The sequence below is a fragment of the Phaenicophaeus curvirostris genome, chromosome 20, assembly GCF_032191515.1.
Source record: "Phaenicophaeus curvirostris isolate KB17595 chromosome 20, BPBGC_Pcur_1.0, whole genome shotgun sequence".
Taxonomy (NCBI): Eukaryota; Metazoa; Chordata; class Aves; order Cuculiformes; family Cuculidae; genus Phaenicophaeus; species Phaenicophaeus curvirostris.
In genome coordinates, this window is record NC_091411.1 from 10,541,887 (window position 1) to 10,557,600 (window position 15,714).

The window sequence follows — 15,714 nt, forward strand, 5'->3', positions numbered from 1 at the left end:
CAGCCAAGAACATATCACTGGTAAACATTACATCACCTGTACTGTAAAAGACAGGCAGGAGAGTTACAATAAGGAAGCAGCAGTGAAATAGCTGCTCCTGGAACAAGGGTTGTTTTTCCCACTTAAAAGTGAAAGATTTTTTTTCCATGGCTTTGTCTGCTGCTGTGACAAAACAGAGAAATCAAGCCTGCACCCCTGCACAGGGAGAAGATGCAAGACAGAGAAGGCACCTATGATGCTGCTAGAATTCCTAAAGAGGTCATCAGGTTAGAAAGCTTTTCTCCTTCTATAACTGGTGGGTCTTATCCTGTTGGTGTAGCAAAGGAGCAGTGGGTCAAGTGTAGCGATAAGCCATGCTCTGAACTCTGGGCTTTGAACGCAAGCTGTTCCCGGGTCCTTCGCCTTCCTAGCACAGGCAAGTCCTGCCTTTTCCCCTATGCCCAGTACTTGCAGGACTTCATGTTAGCAGATTTGTTGACAGGATGCAGGTAATGACATTTTCCTTATTCAGATATAGTAGAAGAAGTAAATGCATACAGGAAAACTTACTCCAGGAATAAAGGCAGATATCAGGTTTAGAAGGCTTCCAAAAACAGGGCCAGGGAGGATTCAAAAGGAAAACACAGTTAGGAACAATGTACACATACCCCTTCCCCTCAGGCATGTTTTGAGAAGTGCAGTCAGGCCTGAAATGCAGCAAAGAACACTAAGGAGCAGACGTGACACTGTTAGATTACTTACAAGGTTGTACTGGCCTCAGCAGTGGCCCAGTAAGCCTGTCCCGCTGGCAAAACACTTTAGAAAGGCTTAAATCCTAAAGGACTTTGACAGCGCAGAAATGTATTTTTCAGGACAACAACTGGAATCTGAAAGAATCTGCTTTCACTTCTTCCCTCTGGTTAACACTGATGCTTTCTTCAGCTGGCACCTATTAAATAGAGCCCAGGTTTTTTAAATTAACAATTGGTGATTGTTACTGCCTATTTCCTAAGCTTTTGCAGATGAGGGAGACCAGAGCTACACAGACCTGGAGAAGAAATACAGAAGCCATCTAGACAATTTGAGGCAAACCTCGCTATTGCTGTCTCACAAACTGAAGGTACATTAAGTAACCTACCCAACCAGCAAAGAGAGAGTTAAGTTCTGCTATCTCAAGTAAAAAGGTGCTTGCTAACTCTGACCTCGTGTGTGTTTAGGTTATAATCAGTTGTCATCAGCTGACTCTGCATCAGGTTTACAAACCCTATGTAGCTATAAAAGTGGTGCTAGCCTTATTCTCTTGTTTGGAGGCTGTAGGGTAGTACAGGTGGGCAAGAATGTATTGCTGTGCTGTAGCTGAAGTAAGCGTTTGTACTGCCTTCCAAATGCAGCAGAAGTTGACTGCGTGATACCTATGCTGCCTTCTCTTGGGAGCGTGCTTTGGCCTCCAGCTCTGAGGAACAGTGTGACTTGATTCAAAATATCATTTATAGTGCATTAATTTCCTAATGCAGGTCCATCAGCTCCAGCAGAAACAGCAGCTTTTAGTGCTGAGGGGGAAAGTAAACCAAGAGGTTCAAGAAAGTCAGAGGGTTTTGAGTGACCTGCTTCAGCACAACTTAGAGGTAAGTTCGAATGTGTTTGACCAACTCGTACAGAAGCGTCTCCAGTATGGCTTTTTTTTTTTTTAAAGCCCTTAGGATGAACACAGTACTCTAATTCCCATGAAAGCAACTCTAAGTACATAACAGTTTGTGAGCTGTTGATACTGCCTCACTTCTGTATGCCCACATAGTTTTTTTCACTGTGAGTACCGTCCAGCTCATTAGCTAATCCAGCTCTTTAGGAACTGTTGGTATATGAAAAACATTATCTACAATGATTTCCCAAAAGGATGAGATAAGAAGGCTTAAGAGTTCTGCCTTTCAATTGACTCATTTGGGTCTATGAGCAATTTCTGTGTTTGCAGGCATATGGTAGCTCAAAAGGCAGTGATCCGTCTGTGCCAAGACTGGACCACGCAGAGCAAGTGAGGAGAGGATACCAATCCAAAAGTGGCAATGCAGCTGGCAAGTACAGAAGGTGATAAAAACCAAGGCACTCTGATGGTTTAGCCATAGTTTGGCTGTGTGAATGACTTGGGGCAATAAAGCATTTGCACTCTGTTGTTATTTTGACTTCGCTATAAAAGCCAGGAATAGAGATGGTCTTTCTGACTGCAATAAGAAAATATTTCCCTTCTTCCTGACCTCCAGCAATCAAGAGATGCATTCACTGGAACAATCTGCATTGAAGATGGAAAGAGATTGCAGCCCAGTGGATACCAAAACAGTGGGAGAAAGAAAACCTCTGGGAGGAAGGGGTTCATATTGCTCAATGCTTCAAGAAGGTGATCACTAAATTAGAGGATTTGGTGGTGTTGGGCAAACAATACTTTATAGCATGGCATGAGAAACAGCACAGCATCCAGGGGCTGGAACACAGAACCACCACTTTCACTGTTTTTCCAAAGAGATTTTGAAAATTTTGACCTAATACTTACATCTGTTATGCGTATTTAAACCGTAGCAGTCTCTCTTTGTACTCCTGATGCTCCTACAGAAAATAATTTGGGGAGTTGGGAGCTATTTACCCTATTTATAGGTCTCTTTTTTGCATGATTTGGGGAGTCCAGCAGCACTTTCTGCAGATTTTACCATGATTTCACTGGAAGGCAAGGTTAGCGCTCACCCCTTGCTGTGGGATGACTCCTTCAGGCACCCATTGAGGGTAGCGTGCAGGCCTGGCTGCCACATCTCTGCAAAGGCACCTTGAATTCAGGAATGGATGTGAACTCATGTGTTGTAGGGACAATTCTGGGACTCTTTTTCCTTCTGATAGAGAGAAATACTTTGGTTATGGTGACTTTAAATATTCTCCCTAGTATCCCTGCCAGCAGAGTACCAGGAGCCATTGCACGACCATCAAATATTGAATCTGTTGCCACCACCAGTGAACCTGCCCCATGAGGAGACCTGTGTAGGGGAGGACTCTGGAGAGAGCAGCGGACAGGCCAGCTCCAACAGCCAGGTAACAGCAGCTCTTGTACCAGCTGGGGGTGGGTGGGTGGTTTTTTTTGGGTTGTGCTTTTGGCTGTTAGTCCATAAGTCAAACTCATCGCCTGCATGGCACTTCTCTGATAAACATGATGCTCTGCTCTGTTGCCAGTGGAGCGAAGTCGGACAGCACTATGGAGGCTCCAGCACCTTCTGCTGTTTCAGCTTGGCCATGGCAGAGCAGTGTCTGAGGGGAGAAGAGCTGCGAGCTCGACACCAGGCTGCCCTGCTCGAGCTCCGCAAAAAAGCTCTCCAGGAGAAAGCCAGGGCTGAGCTGGCCTGGCTGAGCCACCAGAAAAGGTGAGGAGGGGACACACAGGCAGGATGCTATATGACTATCTGACAGGGGCAGGTCCCTCAGCATTAGGTGTCACTGCCTGCTCAAAGGAAGGAAAACAGTCCCAGCTCCGGGGAAGAGAGCAAATATAAAATCCTTCTCATTTGGAGTAAGTGCTGGTGAAGCAGAGGGAGAGGAGTCTGCACAGTTTTATCCTCTCCAGAGCACAGAGGAGCTCCCTTTTGCAGCCTGAACTTGAGGTCATTTGGGGCAGTTTGACCCCCATGGTGCAAGGTGTCCCTCAGTGCTGACTGGACTGAGGTATCCTTGGGGACACTATGAGCTCTCCCATGCAAGGTGTCCCTCAGTAGTCAGCGCTGGGTACTGAGTGCTCATCGAAGACTGGTTGCCTAAGAGAGGTCCAGGCAATGTGGTCCCAGTGTCGTGATGTATCCTGCAAGTCTAGCAGCACTTTCTGCAGAGCCTTCCGTAGCTCCTGCTGCTTTTACAGCTCCTTCCAGAGGAGCTTTGCTCCCGTCCCTAGCATTGTCTTCTGAAGAGCATTAAATTTACAGCATTTAATGCATTTAATTATCTGATTGTGATTCCCATCCTTCTCTGGTCTCCAGGTGTTTAGAAAGCCTGCAAGACAGTGAGGGAGCCTCTGCCATGGCTGCAAAGCAGTGCAAAATCCTAACGGAGCTGAAACAGGAGCAGGTAATGCTGCAGCAAGAGGAGCTGGATCTCATAAACAGTGGGAGGTGCCTGGAGCTGCTGAAGCAAGTGGGGTTTGTTTTTTAAAACAGTCGCCTGTGTCATTTCACATGCATTATTCTGCTTTGCTTCCTACCTTCAGTTGAGGTTTTTTTGTGCCAAAGTTAGCAGCCTGTAAATCTTAGAGGAAAGAAAACATTCTTTTTTTATTTCTTACTACTCCACTGTTACTGTGGGTTTTTCTATTTGTGTCATAACAAGCAGGCCATATAATGTAGGTTTTCACTGATTTATGCTTCGGATGTTGAAATATATTAAAGTAATCTGACAGATAATTTTATAGACTCTGTTCCCCTGCTACTGAGAGGAATGCTGGGCTCATAATTACAATTGGTAATCAGAAAATTTCTGTTCTACTCCTTATGCAGTACAAGCCTCTCCTTTACTTCAAGGAATTCCTTTGCAAACAGTGAAAACCACAAGCACTGGAACAGGCCCTGGCCCAGGTTGCCCAGAGAAGTTGTGGCTACCCCATCCCTGGAGGTGTTCAAGGCCAGGCTGGATGAGGCTTGGAGCCCTGATTTAGTGGGAGGTGTCCCTGCCCATGGCAGGGGGTAGGACTGGGTGATCTTTAAGGTCTCTTCCAACTCAAACCGTTCTATGATTCTATAAGCTTCCTCTAGATTTGAATGACCTGAAGATAATTCCTTTCCAAATGTCTCTCCTCTGAGTCTCTTGCCTCCCAAGCAGTGAAATGTGCCCTTACCCATCACTGGTTTTCACAGGTGACCCCAGTCAGCGTTAGCAAAAACCAAAACTCTGAATGTGTTACAGAAAAAGGGACTATCCCTGTATACTGAGTTTTCAGGATGTTTTGTGGGTAGCATTGCCATATGTTAAGAAATACTAAACATGTTAAGTAGGTCTCTTTTCTGTTATCTTGGCTCTTGTACCCTCCTTTGTTTTTCTGCTTTGTACAGGCAGAAATTCAACACCTGCAAAACATCTATAGGGCAGCCCATCAAGAAAGAAAGCTTTTATTAAAGCAGCAAAGAGACATTTTAAGGATGCAACATTCAACAGCACAACTCAAGGAAAAGCTGCATAATATGACTGGGAATCAAGAGGTTAAGTCATTTGATGTCTTGGTGGGTTTTTCAGTGGGTAATAACTGAAGTCTGAGCTGACACTACAGCTGAAGAGCCCAGGTGAAGCCTTATCTGTTACTTTTTCCTTTTAGTTTACACATAATGCAACAACTGAAGAAGCAATAATGCTGAATGCAGTGAGACTTACTTCTAGCCCGAAGTTATACCACTCCTCCTCTTCAGCAGAGCCTGCAGCTCATCCAGAGAGGTCTGATCTGTCAGGGAGCAGAGTGAGCTGTGTCCAGCTAAAGAATAAACAAAGAGATAAATATGAGGAGGGGTAAGTAGAACTTCTTCCACAGTGATAGCTGAAAGATAAGAACAAATCCAGTCTAGAAGATGGGACTAGTTATGTGTCAGATAATTGTGTGGGGTTTAAATGCTCCCAAGAGGGAGTTTTATAATAAGTTTAGAAAACCTCTGTATTCAAGCAGTTGATGCATCAAGATCACCATTTAGCATTCTGACGCATGCTCCTTCACTGTTTTTTTGTCTCTTCTGTATGTCCAACCATCTAAGATCCAAAACAGTAAGCTCCTCAGAGAGCATTTTATTGTAAGGCTGTTAAGAATAAGAGTATTAAGTAAATTATCTGGATCCCTAACTGGAGGTCCTTACTAAATTCTTCAGGTAGAACACATTCATCACTTCAATACATCAGTAAGAAACAGTTTATCTCAGATTTTCCCATGCTTTAAAAAGATGAAGTACCCTTCTGTGCAAGGTGTGTGGGGGGGGGTGCTTTCCACTGAGCAGTACAGATGGGGACCCCACACTGCTCAGAGCAGCAGCCTTCCAAAGCACAGATGAACAAAAATCTAGTTTGCTTCAGGAAAAAAAAATAAATGCAGTTAAACCCAAATATAGATCTATATATGAATTAAAAAAACCCTTTCATTCAGTTCCCCAGACCTTTAGCAGACTGGTAAGTGAGGTTTGTGCATTTACTTAAGTTCCCACAGGGAAAGGCTTTCAAATAAATCCCTGCATGGAACTGATCTATAATTCATGGTGTTATTGATTACAAGTCACAGAAATCTTTAAAAGGTTTCTTGGCTCTGCTTTCACTTCTTATTGCTGACAAGCCTGCTCATAGGAGGACAGTGAATATTGGCGTCGGTCTAGAGCAGACAGGGCCTGGAGGAACTTGTCGTGCACCCAGACTCTGCCTGCTGCATGGCTCTGTGATTGTGATGGATCTCTCTCCTATGTAAGAGTGCAGAGTGGTATTTGCGCCTCAATCCACCAGTGCAGATGTGTTCGTATTTTATACTGCCCAGGAACACGGTTAATAATCAGGGATGTACGGGGATGGAAAGGGCTGGGAAATACCTTTTAAAAATGAGAGCAAGCTGAAACAATAGATTACCAACATGTGGAGAAAGCTGTTGGTTTGGGGTTTTGCTAATGGATGTTAAATACTAGAAACAAAGAATACAAGAACTTTTAGTTATTACAAACAGGCAAGCTTTTAGCTAAGGTTTGGGAGTTGATCTTCTGAATTAAAATGATTATTTTGAGGCCCACATTAGTGGTGTTGAATACTCCTGTTTTCTCACATTAAAAAAATTGAATAGGGATTTAGCTTCTAGACTCTTGTATCACTAATTTTAATCTATTCAAGAATATGTTTGACTATTTATTACTGCAGTTAAAAAACCCAAACAACGAAACCAAAACAGAAGAACCCACGTGAAGTTTCTGTTTGTTTTTTTTTTTCCTGGACAAAATAACTTACTCAACTGCATATTTTAGAACTTGTACCACTAATGGAACAGTCTGTGAATATGAATTGTGCTGTATTATGCTTCCTAAACAGTCTCCTTACTGCAAAAACACAACATCACCATCACAATCAATATCTGCTGTCCCAAATATCCAGGAAGTTGCAATGCTATATTTAAAGTGGAAAATCTACTGAGATTTGTTAAGTCTGGTACAATATCACTGATTAGAAATGGAGAAGGATAAAAGTTCAGCTTTTGACCCTACTTTTGCCTTTTAGTGCTGATTTCTTCTGGTCTCCTTTTATTCTTGTCTATGAAGATTAGAAATCTGATGGTATAAAACACGATATCAAGTGAGAGGGAGGGGAATGGAGAAATGAATAGATTTTTGAGAGTGCTTTGGGCTTTGCTCATTTGCTGCTTTATAAATGTATGTGCATGTGAGCACCGTGCAGGTGCTATCAGAAGCATTTAATTTGTATCTTTATTGACTTCAAATAGATTTGTCATGATTAACTTGGGAACATGAATCCAACTTCCAATCATTAATTCCTTATCTAACTGTTCACAGTTTTTCTCCTGAGCACAAAACACTGGCACAATACCAGAAAGAGGCAGAGGAGTCCCCAGGTTTGGAGCAGTCCCTTGGTGGTCAAGGTCCTGATGCATCTGAAACAGTGGCCAAGAAAGTGTGTTGTGCCGCCAGCCAAACCACAAGCTCGGTCATTATGATGAAGGATTGCAAAAATCCAGGTACTCAATCAAGAAGGTTTCTGTAGCAAACGGTTTGCAACCACTTGGGCAAAGTGCATGACTTGGGGCAAATGCTGAAGTCTCAAGTTTTCTTTGGAGTGGTTCAAATGATCTTTCAGAAGAGGACTGTCAAGATAATTAGCTAATTGTGATGCTGATGTCGATCTGTTCCTTGGTTGCCTCCCACATGGTTTTGGTACTAGGACCTGTTCAGGATTAGCAAGAAAGAGGTGTAACAAAGGTGTAAGTTATCTTGTTGTAATACCAGCTATGCACGGATGGAGAGAGAGTAGACACTTCTGGAAGTGGGGTTTGCAGTTTCTGCAAACTGGATGATCGGTAAGGTGATGACTGGATAAATACGGTTACTGGTTCTTTCAGTTTCTGTTGGTGTGACAAGGAATGTGTAGAGCAAAACTAAGTTGCTCAAACTACAAATACCTTTAAATAAACCTTTTCTGACCAAGCTAAACAAAAAGCTACAGTCAAGTTATTCATGCCAAAAAAATGCAGCCTTGGAGATGTTGTAACTTAATGTTGTACCTTTCAGAGCTTAATGCTCAGGGTGCCCTTTTATCACCTCTGGAACAAGCAAACTCAACTAGAATGCATGAGCCTGTTTCCACAACCATTACAAGAGAAGGCAGAAAGCGTGCGTTTTGGGTAAGGATCACCTCTGTAATTTCATTTCTGCCTGCAGGAATGGTGCCCCAGGTTATATTTGCCTTAAGACAGGGTCAGCACAAGACTGCTTCAGCAGTTCTGAATGTCAAGTAGAAATCGGTCTTGTGTGATTCTATGCACTTCAGCTAAAGACTAAATTTTAGCATGCGTTGGTTTATCACAACTTTCCTGTCCTTTCCACTTTCTCTCTTAACTGGTGACAATGTGTTTAATCCATCCCCCATGCGTAAGAGCTGTGCTGATCCAGAAAAAACTGAACCTGTCCCTGGAGCAGTAAACTATTATTTGCCCATAGCAGCCATAGAGACCAGTCCCTTTCTTATTTCTGACATCAGTGACACAGCCCCAACTGTCTATATGCATAGAAGTCCATGTGCACTCATATATCTTAGTGTGAACAGTGTAATCTCTGATCCCTTAACTACTCTTTGTGCCAGTCTGCCACCAGCAAAGTCCTTTTCTCTTGAGGCATTAATTCTTCATCTTAAATGTTTACATTCTAGGAGTCTGTGCTGGAGGAAAAGGCATTTATTTCAAACCCAGAGACAGATCCTAAAGACAATGAAGATATCAATTCATGTGACAGCAGGTTCACAGGGAAAGGCTTGGAGATGCTTTCTACTTTGTGTAACTTATGCCTGAGCCACGCAGAAAATACTCCTCAAGGAACTGGTAAATCATATTTAATGCTATTATGTCCAATATGTTTCAACCACTTCAATCAAACTTTAATCCAGACAAAAAGAGAGACAATCATCTCATTTATTACACAAGTGTCTTGCTCACTGTACCCAATGTATAAATCACTGTGAGGCAAGATAGTGGAGATCTCTCAAAGGTTTATGAGACATGATTATGCTGCTTCATCATAGCTTATTCTGATTGCGTCAACAACAATTTACTTTCTTTTGAGGCATTTTTTTAAATAATCTAAGGATTTTTTTTTAAAAGAACATAGATCAGTGGAAGATGGACTTCAACAGGATATGCTAGAGTTATTTTTGTTTCCAGGTTTTATCCTCAGTTCATATTTCTTGCTGCCTTACAGAGTTCCTCATCTTTACTTGATATGTCTACATTTTTTCCTTTAGTATATTAAAATAGTCCTAATTTTGACTGCGTATTTAACACCACTGTCTTCTAAATGCAATCTTCAGCAGAGGATTACTGGATTTGAATCCTAAGTTACCTGTCAGCAACCTGTTCTATAAAATAATTTCTGAGATCTGATTTCCTTAACATTTTCTTTTAAATGTTCCAGTTAAAGAAGGGGAAGTGCCTGTCCCTTACAAGACACATCAGGTGGATGATAGTTGGTGTTTGAAGCAATTGGACCGTATTTCTCATGAAGCTTCTGAAGAGCTAAATTTAAAAACATTTTCTGAGGGATTAGCTTCCACTGAATTATCACCCAAATCAAACAACTTCTCTCCGAGATGCAGAAGCACCACATCAGATTCTTTGCTCCCAGAATTTCAGAAGGTATCTGCACTTTGGATTGACATCTCGGAAAGCTCCATTTCAGACTCTGTATTACAGCTGAAAAATGAAGAGGACACAGATGTCAGTATCCCAGAAGAGTTTGTCTGTGACAATGGTGATGCACCTCGTGATGTTTCAAAAGAGACGTTAATAGCCATAGGTACTGGGAAGGAAATGTTACCTAGTGGCAAACCCAATGAACATGAAGTGTCCAAAGATGACAGCAGTGAGACTTCACCACTCTCCCAGAAATGCCCTGGAGCCGTTTCAGACCACAGCTGCACTGATAATTTCCTTTCTTTCATTCCATCAGACAAAGCAAATGCCTTCAAAATGAAGTCAGCAGATTACTCCCAATCTGATAGCCCTGCAAAGCGAAGGGATGAGCCACATCTGGATGCCTCAGGAAACTACAGTAGAAACAAAACCTGTTCAGAGGACATCACAAAGCAGGGTGGAGTTGCCAGCTCTTCATGCAGTGATGATATTTACTCCCTTAAGAACTATGAACAGCAGAACCTTAGTTCTACAACTAGCAGAGTGGAAAAGGATGATAGAGTAAACAGTTTATTTGTGGATCAAAATACAAACATAATGGGGTTTCCACTGACAGGTTCTTTGAAACACCTAGATTTGGCTACTGACCAGCTTAGGAACACTGTCTCTTTTCCAGCTAGCAAAGAGACTACAGAGAACAAGTTATTAGCATGTTTCTTTTCAGGAAACTTGCCAATTTCAGGAGGCAAAAATCATCACGCACAGCTTTTGAATGAGAGACTTGCATCTAGCATACCTGTGCCAGGAATTTCTGAGGCCATCCATACAGAACCAAATTCACTTGACTCCTTGCAAAGGGTGGCCACAGGAAATCAAAGTAACTCCCCAACTGAAAGGCAAGCCATGGAGGAAGAAAGGAGGGAACAGTTTTCTTCTGTCCCCTCAAAAAAGCAATTGTTTCAAGCTGAGAATGGCACTTCCAGAGGTGAAGATGATACACTTATTAGTGATGAGGGTCTCCCTCCAGCTGATGAGGACACTTTGTTAGAAATACTGTCTCCTGTTGATGAAGTGTTGTCCTATGGAAGTGCTGACTTGCCATCCTCTAATAAAAAGGATTTGTCATTTCCAAGTGAAGATCTTCCTCCTCCCCCTTTAGGTGCGGATGCAATGAAAAATGATGATTCTACCTTCAGTACAGATGATTTCCCATCTCCACCAGAACAAATGATAGTCTCGGAGACCAGACAGCATATGGATGAAGATACATCACTGAAAATGGATGTGTTACCCCCATTACTTCATGGCAATGTGCCTGAAGGTTTTCCCCTGCTCAATCGAGAGACAACTGATACTTTTTCAACTCTAGACAGCAGTTGTTCAGAACAGTCTTTAGTTAAAGGTATTCCCAGTGCAAAGGAAGGCTTATTAGAATACCAACAAGGAGAACATGAGACACCTTTGCAGCATTTGGAGTCTCTGCCTGTGTTAAGTCCTATTTCTCCCAGTCAGGCCAGTAAAAGTCCTGACTTCACAGTGGAACATTGCAAACCAAGCCTAACACTGCCCAAAGCTGAGGAGGACAGTGATGACCCATTACTGTCATTCAAAATTGGGGACAGAGTGTTGGTAAAGCAGACCCAGCCAGGAACCCTAATGTTCAAAGGACAAACTTGCTTTGATAGTGGCCATTGGGCTGGTGTTGCACTTGACAAAGCTGAAGGTGATCATGCTGGAACATACAAAGGGGTGAAGTATTTTGAGTGTGCTCAGCACTGTGGTATCTTTGTCAGACCTGATGAGATTTCCCACCTGTTGGAGGCCAATGAAAATGGTTCCATTTACACTGGGGATGAAGACTCTGACACCTATGATGATGAATCCTTCAAAGGAGACTGCAAATATTCTGAATATGATAATCAGGGAGGAGGCCTTCCAGAGCAGAAAGCAGAAGACCCTAAGAGCACAGGAGGATCAGAAGTGAAAGAAAACCAGTCTAGGCTACATGTTGCCTTGCTGTCTGGAAAAGGGGAAAAACATCCACGTTCTGACCAGTATAAATGTAATGAATTCCTTTGTCGAAATAACTTCAGGTGTTTGGAATCAGATAAAGGAAAAACAGAGCTGACACAACTAGAACAAAGGATGCTTGCAGATGTGCTTCCAGTGAAAAATGAGACCGGGAACACAGGCGAGATAAACACAAGCAAAAATATTTGTTGTTTGGTAGGGGATCAGAAAAGAAATAAACTTGCTGATGATATTGCAAATGAAATTGGTAAAAACCTTCCATTTGAGACTTTAACTGCGTTTTCTGCAGCAGCTCAACACAAATATAAAAATGCCTTTGAAAAAGACACGATGAATTATGGCAAAGGCCTAAGACAAGACAACAATCAGAAAATGTTTCTCCTCAAAGAAAATCCAATTGCTTTGTTATTCGAACAATCAGCAAAGATTTCTGATGTTTTACTGAGCAATTCCAATATCCTTAGCATTCACGGTTGTCACACGGCAGCAGAAAGAATTGTTACTAAATTTGTAGATGATACAGTTAAAGAATACATGAAGATTAAAAGAAAACATGGATCAAAACCAGACAAGATATTTCATTCATCTTCAGAGACCTCTCCTGCCACTTTGCCAGTAAGTCCAGACAGAAAGTTTTTGTTTACTTAAGTGTTAGACCTGAAATTAGGTCTATCTAAGAAGATGGTTTTAAGTGTAACCTTAATCTGTTGCTAATAATCACAATACCCCTAAAAATTATGGAAAAACATGGAGTATGTCACCTGGCTTTTCTTTTTCTCTCTACTAAAGTTCCTTATAAAAATCCTCGATGCTGGCATTTTTGGGAGCTCTGAAGACTTCGAGCAGCCTATTTCTGACCAACACATGCTGGTGAAACAACAAACTCCAAAGCAGTACTTGTACAAATTGGATCAGTGGCACTCGGCTCCTTGGAAGAAAACTGTAGAAGTCCCCCTTGTGATACCACACTGCAGTTCATATGTTAAGAAACTGTCTGCGTGTGTTGTGGAACAACTGTGGACCCCAGCAAATATATATTCCAATTTCAAAAGAATCAGCGTGCCAAAGCACCTTGAATGTAACAATCTCCTGGGGAACGATTTGGAGACAGAAAGCAAGAGGATGTATGACCAGGTATTTTCAAAGTACTAACTGTTATTGAACTTTTCTAGTGTTCTGTAGGCTGACTCATATTTGCTAGTGCGTGATATTATTCTTGCTGCTAACACTAAATATAGCGAAAAGAACACTGAAAGAGGTATTGCAAAATATTCCTTCTGGTGATCTACTGAAAAATAATCCTACTAGAATAGATGTCCTTGCTGTGATACCAGCCTTCTGCTGAGCTCTTCAGTCCTAAGATCCTGGACATCAAGTCTGGTGTGGGGTTTGGGTCTGTTCAGAAAAATCCAAGCTTCTTGGAAAGCTGCAGTCTAAAGAGTCCAAGCCTCCTCCTACCTTCGTAGTCCTGCTGAGTTGGGAGAGATCTTTGTGTTCCTCACCATCCTGAAACTACTGAGTTTTGTGGACCTCTGTCTACGCAAGGGGGTTAAAGGCTCCCATCAGAGCTTCATTTATAAGCCATCCATAATTAGTGAGGTTTCATATAGTGCTGTCCATTACCTTCTGCAGGATAAGTTTGTGTGCTCTTCAGGTGATGGTCGTTGTGACACATCAGCTATAGGAACACCAGTGATGCAGGTGATATTTTACACTGAGATGCAAATCTTTACTGCCACCAGCCTAAAATCCTTCAAAAGTACTATGGAAAATTTTCAAAGGGTATCAGTGAGAGATTCACGTTAGGCTGATACTGTGTTGTTGTTGTTACAGGTTATATTCGATTTGACCCATGAGTTGCTACGTGCAGAGTATCGGGCAAATGCAAATACATTTCCATGGATGAAAGAAAACTTGGGATCTTACTGTTCCAGGCATCTTTGCAGAGGAACGGATGTCAGTGAGGTCAAGGTATGTTCAGGAAAGGGAAAGTATACAATAATAGGGGTCTGAAGAGAACGAATATTGCAACAGCAAAAAGACAAAAAATGTGAAATTTGGGAGGATTATGGCAGTGTAACCAAGGTGATTAGAGAATAACACAGCATTGCTCTGAAATGCTTGAATAAATATAGACTGAGCTAACTAGTCCAAATATTTTAAATGTATGGAGCTCTGTAGAGGAATGGAAATTGGTCTGCTAACTCTCCCTGACTACCTTGCCTGTAATGTTATGTTTAAAATCTGTTGGCTGGCCAGTATTGATCAGATGGTTCTAGATCAGTTCCTACAGTGTGGGACGTGTCTAGGTTTAAAACTGGATCTTCGCACTGGCACTCATCGCTCATTTGCAGCCTTGACAGTGACAGGATCCCTATGAGAACAATTCCTTTCAGCCATTTTTTTTTTTATTTTGTAGAAGTTTGTTCAGGGTGAAATTACTAAAACAATGAACCTGGAAAAGAATGACTTAGAAATGAAAAGAAAATTCCTTAATATGACCAAGTATGGAAACTACAAGAGAGACCGAGTGGACCTTGTTCTGGTAAGCAGACTTCCAAGTGAAGATTTGTTCACTTTCCAAGGTTTAAACTAGAAATTCTCATGCTTTTGCAAGAATCCTGTTTACATAACTTCAGAACTTCAAGTTCTTGCCTTCCTTTTCAGGACACTTGCAATAATACCCCGGTATTTCCTGTTCTTAAATGGTTTAAATTAAATCAATTAAATCAGCAATGCATAAATAAAGTTGTCTATTAGCTACAGCATCTTACTGCCTTTCAGAACTGATCCTGCTCTTATTCTTGAAGTAAGAATTCATATCCATGTTGTATTTTAGATTCAAGAGCTCCGCAAAGAAGAATCTCGGTGGACATGCTATGATGATGATGAATTAACTGTGAAGATGAGAATGACTGAAGATATATTTGATAGTTTGATCCATGATACAATTGGAATTCTTAATAAGATTTATCTGAGAAAAGCCCATGATTAAAAGTTTTCCCTAGAAGGCCCTAATGAAGGAATTTTAATATTTTGATTTCTATTTTTTTTAGTAGAGAAATGCACCATTTAAGAATTTTAACTCTGAACTTGTACCAAATAGCAGGGTGGCCTTGGCCTTATTTGTATGTTCAAGTTTACACTGAAAGGATGCAAGCAGAGACTTAAACAGATAGAATATTTTGTGCAAATTTTTCTCTGTGTGTTTTATGCTTTGGTAATGCTCATTAAGATCAATCTTCTTAGACTGATGCTGCACAGAATCTAAAGGGTGGAAATTTTATTCTTGTCTGGTTTTAGTCAAAATAGCACTTTATTTGCTTACACATTTTAAAAGCACAATATGTTTCAAAATTCCATATAAGTCTATTCAAATAGGTTTCAAAACCAATTTATGTGTAAATTATCCTATTCTTTGCTACGATGTTCAGGTTGAGAATGATGACCTGTGAATCCTGCTTTGAACATAATGCTCACAAAATCATAGGCGACTGTTTTGAAACGTAAACGTGCAGGTGGAATTAAATCTCCTAGAAACTGAATTGCGCTGTGAACCTCTGTAGTTTGGAATAAATTGCTTTAATTGGAACAAGTCTGAAACTTCCCCCACTGGGTTCAGTGGTTATAAAGGTAACTGTGCACCTTTTTTTAATACGCCATGGAACTGTTTAAAAGTAGCCTGGAGATGGCTTCAGAGATGTGGTGCATGGAATGATCTTGCCTTGGCAGCTTCTAGAGCCAGACATGCAGTTTTAATCTCTGCAGCTTCATGTAAATGAAACAAATACTAATGTAATGCACTTTAAATGGGACACTCTTCTATC

The 15,714-nt window shown here is 41.4% G+C and overlaps 1 protein-coding gene across 1 annotated transcript; it reads left to right on the forward strand.

Annotated features, from left to right (window-relative positions):
• Nucleotides 1–996: 996 nt before the first annotated feature.
• LOC138729418 (centrosome-associated protein 350-like) lies at nt 997–15,648 on the forward strand. Its single transcript, XM_069873644.1, has 17 exons — nt 997–1,099; nt 1,494–1,604; nt 1,949–2,061; nt 2,235–2,341; nt 2,903–3,048; nt 3,187–3,374; nt 3,981–4,068; nt 5,046–5,213; nt 5,306–5,493; nt 7,512–7,693; nt 8,244–8,356; nt 8,881–9,049; nt 9,639–12,502; nt 12,677–13,021; nt 13,721–13,858; nt 14,307–14,432; nt 14,727–15,648. Exons 4-17 carry the CDS (start codon nt 2,245–2,247, stop codon nt 14,880–14,882), a joined length of 4,968 nt encoding a protein of 1,655 aa, XP_069729745.1. The 5' UTR covers nt 997–1,099; nt 1,494–1,604; nt 1,949–2,061; nt 2,235–2,244; the 3' UTR covers nt 14,883–15,648.
• Nucleotides 15,649–15,714: the final 66 nt, after the last annotated feature.